The sequence below is a fragment of the Nanorana parkeri genome, unplaced genomic scaffold (genome assembly GCF_000935625.1).
Source record: "Nanorana parkeri isolate BGI_ZX_2015 unplaced genomic scaffold, ASM93562v1 scaffold197, whole genome shotgun sequence".
In the NCBI taxonomy this organism is placed as follows: Eukaryota; Metazoa; Chordata; class Amphibia; order Anura; family Dicroglossidae; genus Nanorana; species Nanorana parkeri.
In genome coordinates this window covers 1,329,163-1,335,906 of record NW_017306465.1, presented here as the reverse complement: position 1 = coordinate 1,335,906, position 6,744 = coordinate 1,329,163, and the positions used below count along the sequence as shown (strand labels likewise).

Below are 6,744 nucleotides of genomic sequence, written 5' to 3'. Positions count from 1 at the left end.
CAGCATTCAATTTTCTAAATGCTAAGGCCCCCAGTGGGGTCTGCTTGCCCAGTGCTCGTCTATGGGCAGTCGGGTCTAAACAGATATTGTCCATTTACACCCGGCCCCCCCAACTCCGGTCAGATCCAGACAAGACAAATGGAGCAGTGTTCCGTTTTGACAGACCTAATCATGCTGGATTGGGGGTAATCCGATATAAATTTACACATGTACGTTTACATCCGATTCCCCATAGATAGACATGGGTCTGGTCATTTAGGTTTTCTCCTCCATTGCAAAATGGAGTAAAAAAATGGACGTCACAACGGTGAAATCTGATTCGTACCACTCGGCTCAGAAGGGGGCCTGTGCATGGATCCCCTCCTGAACAGACCGTGGGAAAAGGGGCCTAACTGATGTGCCTAAAATGCCCAATAATGCAGCTCAGTATTCAATAATAAATCCTTAGATGTCATTTTAAATACATTAATATACAGAGCTATAAGGTGTGCCCAGAGGTAACACCATATGGAAATAATAATAAAGTGCAGTATGCAACTGGTCCTAATAAATGAATACAAATAATGGCAATAAATAGAGGACCTCAGAGCAGTGGTTCTCCTGTGTAGCCTCAGGACTCACATTTTTCCTTGGTTATCAGCACAGCACAGGAACACACAGCATTGCGGTACCATGCGTTCCGGTGCGGGTGATCGAACTGTGGGCCAAAAGTGCATTTGAGGTGCCATTCAAATGAATAGCAACACATCTCCCATCCTAGAACATGCCATAGGTGCGATTTACGTTGTGCAATGCGTTAATCACATAGGATTGTGCGATTAATGCACTGTACTAGTAAGAACGGGCCCTCAAAAACACTGACGGTCACACACAGACACAATCTCACACACTCAGACATTCTCACACATATTCACACTCCAAAACTGGAGTGGAGCCTGGGATCCAGTGTGGGCTGCTGTGCTGTAGCTCCATCCATATGTGACTTGCTTGTACAGCTCTTTTGCGTCCCCTGTAGAGGTGTCGGGAGCCAGAATGTGACATCACTCCGGTCCAGGCACCTGGGCAGGATAGGCGAGGGAGCTGTAAGCACGTATGGCTACCCCCAGCCCACCCCACCTCAAGCTGACACTCAGCGCCAGGCAGCATATTTTGAATGACTGGTCAGCGCGAGAATTGACAGTGCTGCTTTAGGCCCCATTCACACGTAGCGATTTCCGCCGCGATATCGCGCATTTTTGCCGCGTGATATCACGAGAAGTCACCGGCTAATGATATTCAATGGAGCTGTCTTAGCAAGTCGCAAGTTGCCAGTTGGATATATTGCATGCACATGTGCTGGCGAGGGGGAAGCTGACAGGAAGAGTAGAGTGAGCGGAGGGATGATCTAACTCTGCTGCTGCTCTTTCACTATCCAATCAGTAGGTTTGGGGGGTGGAGAGATGACACTACTGCACCCCTTAAAAGAGAACTAAAGCCAAACATTTTTTGGCTTTAGTTCTCTTTTGGGCCACGAAAGAACATTTACTAATGTACTCCTGTGACCCAAGGTCAGCATATAGCGGCCTACTGCCAGTTCAGAACCACGCTGCAGCCAGGAAAGATCGCCACAGTATTGTCGGGATCCACCCCGCTATCTGATTGATAGCTGGCTCTGACTCTCTAAAGCCAACTGTGCACACCCCCTTCCCTGTCTGTCCCTCCAATGAGTGCTGAAGGAACAAATAGGGGAATCCCTGCAGGGAGTTGTGAATGACAGTCGCCTCTCTCTGTGCAGGGAGAAGGCAGTGAACTTGGTAATCAGCAGTTCATGATCGCTCAATTCTCGATCACAGATGCAGTGTCACACCCCGACTCTATTACAGCTATTGGGAACAGTATATTTTGCTCTCCCAATAGTTCTCCCTTAACTGTAAAAACGGGAGTGGTGTTATCATCCTGGCTGTACTATTTGTTAGGGCTGAAACGGTAAAACAGCGCCCATATATGTATTTCATCTGTGTAGTTAGATTTTTGCCTGGAGTTTAGAATTAAATATTTAAAGCCCAACTTCGGCAATTACGCAAAAACTACTTTTGCAGAGTTCAGCATTAGATATTTAAAGTACAACCCAGGGAATTACACAAAAACTATTTCAGTGGGTCCCCCCACATTACGCTAAGTATTACAACTTGTTGTTCACTTAACAAGCATTTAACCCTTGCAACCTGGTGAGTGTGTTGGTTGGTATATGATCATTAAGTTCAGGGGTTGGCGTCAAAGTGTAATATTTACTATACTCCTCACTTGGTGCTCTCCTCTTCCTCTCTAATGCTCTCAAGTTGTGGACTGTCCCTCACCATCCTCATGTACAATGCAGGGCTATTTTGCTTTTTGATGACGTCCAGCGTGCAGCTACTGACCTGAGTGTCTTAGAGTAGAAGCTTCGGGGGCATGATCAACAGATGAAGGGAGTCTTTTGGAGCAAAGAATTAGGTAAGTATTACACCTGATTCTTCAACCTCCAATTTAGATTGCAAGCTCTGAGAGCCAGGCCCCTCCTTACCATCTTGTTTTGATTTGTATTGTAACTGTAAAGTCTTCCTTATATTGTAAAGCGCTGCACAAACTGTTGGCGCTATATAAAGCTGAATGATAATAACTCCTGGACTTAATGAGCATTTAACCCTTCCAGTGTGGGAAGGGGACAACCCACTGCAAGGGTCGTTTTTGTGTAATTTTCGGAGTAGGGATATAAATGCATACTGACCTGTCTCCACAAGGGGGCACTGAAGGATCATTTTCACTTTTCTGGGTTAAAATATTCCAGTCCCATACTATCTAACGTGCCCAAATTTTTACATAACATTTAACTCGGATACATGTATTTCTGTTTCCTTTTCTTGTGGTTGCATACAGTATTTGGGCATACAATTTCATTGGGAAAGTTAAATAGCATAGCATATGTCTCCTTATCGTCAGCCTTAAAGGGTCAGTCCACAACAAAAGGACTACATTTGTTTAGGTTTAGCTGTTGAACCATGAATTAGCTTTGTGTATCTCTTAAGACATAGATGTTCTGCATGTACATTCCCAGATCCACTGACCTGCAGACATTATTTGCTGTCTGGAATTTTATTTAACGGATAATTGACGAAGAAATGAAACTCCACTGGAGGTTTGCATTGCACTAATATGAAACTCCTCCTCGCTGACATTTTTAGATGCCAGTGGGCAAATCCAGCATGTCAGCTTACAACTGCATTCAGCTATTGGTGTTGTGTTGTCTAACCTTGGTAACTCTGCACAAGAATCTGAAATACCTATTGTGACCCATAGAGAAGGTTTGTAGTTTGTCAGTTAATAGGGATGAATTGTAGCCTCAGCAGTCTGCAGTCTATGGAATGCTCTCATAAATGCCGCATGGCCTGAGTCTATGTTGCCTGCGTCCATGTTGCCTGCGTCCATTTTCTTTACTTAGATATGTGTTTTTTCTGCTTAGGGTACAATGAATGGAGTAAACAGAGGTTGGTGAGGAAAATCTCAGAGCTGGAAAAGGTGAGATCTATAATATAGCATTTCATAACCTTTCGCACACCAATCAAACAAACTTTGTAATACTGCAGAAGATTTTAAAGTGTATGTAAACCATAACAATTAACTTCTCTAATTTCTTCAAGTTGCCTAGTTTGGGAGCTTTGGGTGACGGGAGGACGCTAGTTTGTGTCCTCCCGTTACCCTAAGGAGAACTATGGGGAAAAACACTGACCCCATAGTTCTCCTTTAAGCGAAAAGGAGCACCAAACTAACTTTTTAAGAGCCAATAAATGTATTTTATTGTTGCCACATATGGCAGAAGGATAACATGAGACTGACCAACTCATTTCGGGGGCTCAACAGTTTTTTTTAGCTCATTGTCACAAGATCTAATTGACTCAAAACTAGTCAAGCCCGGGCTTGTATGTCAAAGCCAGGATGCCAATATTAGACGGCTGTGCAGGCAGCTTAATGTGAACAATATGGATAATCTTCTATGCGTATCCAGCCAACTTGTAGGTAGGTGTACCTTACATATGTTTAGTAATGACAATCTACAAAGTGATACTTCTAGATCATTGCCGGCTTTGTATTCTTTGCATACTTTATTTTTCTTTTCTTCCCTGTTCTTCTCACAGTGGCCATTTTTACAAAGGGCAGATTCATCTATATCCCTTTACTTCCTGGAACCCTGGCACATGTGACTAGGACATGTGACCATGCACATCGTCTCAGGGGATAAAAATTAGATCTCATGAGATTACAAATGTGATTTCCCAGCGATGCCCTGCTGATGTAACCTTCCCAGGATGCATTGCTTGGACATATTACATCACTAATGCCTAAGAGCAGGGGTATCCAAACTCCGGCCCTCCAGCTGTGGCAAAACTACAAATCCCATATTGCATCTCTCTCCGGGAGTTGTGGCTGTGAGAATCATGCAATGCCTCATGGGATTTGTAGTTCCACCACAGCTGGAGGGCCAGAGTTTGGCTACCCCTTCCTAAGAGGATCAGGAAGTGGAAAAACAGGTAAAAGGAAAATATGTTTGTTTAACTAATGAATGTAAGATGATTTCAAATCAGCATGCAGAGTTGCATGCTGATGTCATTTTTAGTGAAAGGGGGTAAAGGTCCGCTTTAATAAACATATGCAAGAACTTAGCAGCAGAATAAAGTTCATCATGCCCAACCAAGATGTTGCCTTCCAACTTCATCAGAAGCTGTAACACCAGTCAAAGGTATTATATGATGGTTGCTGGTTGCCTGATGACTATTGGAAAGTTCTATGAATTACAGCAGACTAAGAAGGAGCAGCAAAACATATGTCATTCTTAGGAGAACTATGGGGTCAGTGCTTTTCCCCATAGTTCTCCTAAGGGTAACGGGAGGACACAAACTGCAATCCTCCTGTGACCCAAAGCTCAGTATATAGCGTGCTACAGCTCGCGGTATACTGAGACGCCGCAGCCGGGACGGATCCCGACATCACTGTCGAGATCCACCCAGCTGCGTGATTGACAGCTGGCTCTGCCTATCTAGAGGCAGAGCCAGCTGTTCCCACCCCCTGCCCCGTCCGTTCCGCCAGTCAGCACTGGAGGATTGGACAAGGGAGGGGGGAATCCCTGCAGGGAGCCGTGAGTGACAGTCACGGCTCTCTGCAGGGAGAGATCGAGAAGTGAGCGAGCGCCGGTATATGTTCGCTCACTTCTTGATCTATTGAGCCGACCTGTGACAGTTTCATGGTCACAGGTCGGCTAGAACTATGAGGTGAGTGATTTTCACTCGCCTCATAGTTCTCCTTTTAAATGAAAGAATCATTTTCTCTTCTTTAGAAACTAGAAATAGCAGAGAAGTCCAATCCATCTGCTCCAGAACTGGACAAATCCACTCGACCTGGTGCTATTCCAAATGTTGATGAGGTAGATGGACCAACACCCAAACTTCATGAAGAATGTGAGAGGCTGCGGAACATACTGAAGAAAGTAAAGGAAGATCGATCTGCGTTACAGGAGAGGCTTGCCGCTAAGGAGTGAGTGCGCTGCTTGTTGACGTCAGTCACGTAATGTATTTTAATAGATAAATGCAAAACTTAATCCAACTTTCTCTTCCAAAGATCAGACATCAGAAAACTGCAACAAGAAAAGACAGACATAGAGGGGAAGCTGCAAAGGTTGCAGGACAGGAAAGACGAGAGGTGAGACTCAGTTGAAAGCACTTGTGGGTCATCAGAAGCAGCCGTTTGTGAGCTGAATGGTTGCAAATGAGAGGATAATGGGCCATTTATATGAGTGTAATAAGCTGGGCCTCAGGATTCCATGATGTCATTAGCCCCCAATAGCTGATAGGTCATAATGTTTAAGAGGGCATCTGCTAAGCACTAAAATTGCCACATATCAGAACTCCATTGCACCTGCTTAAAATATGATGTACCTGACTGTGGTACATCATATATATCATATATCTATGCATGATGTACATCATAAACATCATATATACCTGACTGTGGTACATCATATATATATATCATATATCTATGCATGATGTACATCATACACATCATATATACCTGACTGTGCCTGTACTAATCCACCACTTCAGCTTTGTATCTTCTTCTTTGACAGCCATTCCATCTACTCTGCAAAGCAGAACTGAGTAACCAGGCTGTCAGCATTCCTGCATGAGCATTTAGGTCATGTTTTGTGTCACGCGTCATACACTTAAAGCTGAAGTCCAGGCAAACAGCTGCAATGGCCATAATAGATTGTTGCTTTCTTGAAATGTTTGGTTTAGATACTTGTGCAGAATTTTTTTTGCTGCACATTAAAGCTCGGGGCAAACATTTTCTTAACCCTTGCAATGGGGCTACCCCCAGACTGTAAGAGTTAAGTGCTTGTTTTTGTCTAGGTGCTAAAAGCTATATGCACCCAATCCTCTGAACCCGTTTGCTCTAAGACCGGTCCCTGGAGCCTTTCTCCCCTTCCTCTGCAGCACCCTTCCTTGAGTTATCACATACTATATACAGTGTATAGAACATGAGGCTGCAGAGAAACATACCATCATTGCAGCGGAGGAGGAGACAGGCTTCAGAGACCGGAGTAGCAGCCAGCTGGCTCCACGGTTCAGGTTATTATTATTATTTTTTTGTTTTTAGCATCTAGACAAAAACAAGTACTTTACCTTGCAGTGTGGGGGTAGCCCCCCCCCCCCCCCCCAAATTTAGAGCGTAAAA

General features: G+C 44.3%; 1 protein-coding gene across 1 annotated transcript in view; it reads left to right on the top strand.

Annotated features, from left to right (window-relative positions):
- The window catches only part of IQCE (IQ motif containing E), a 39,204-nt gene that overhangs the window by 18,714 nt on the left and 13,746 nt on the right, over positions 1-6,744 (top strand). The window contains exons 13-15 of the mRNA XM_018555468.1: positions 3,479-3,534; positions 5,348-5,544; positions 5,629-5,709. Of these exons, the coding sequence (XP_018410970.1) occupies positions 3,479-3,534; positions 5,348-5,544; positions 5,629-5,709 (334 nt within the window). The remainder of the gene's footprint in view (positions 1-3,478; positions 3,535-5,347; positions 5,545-5,628; positions 5,710-6,744) is intronic.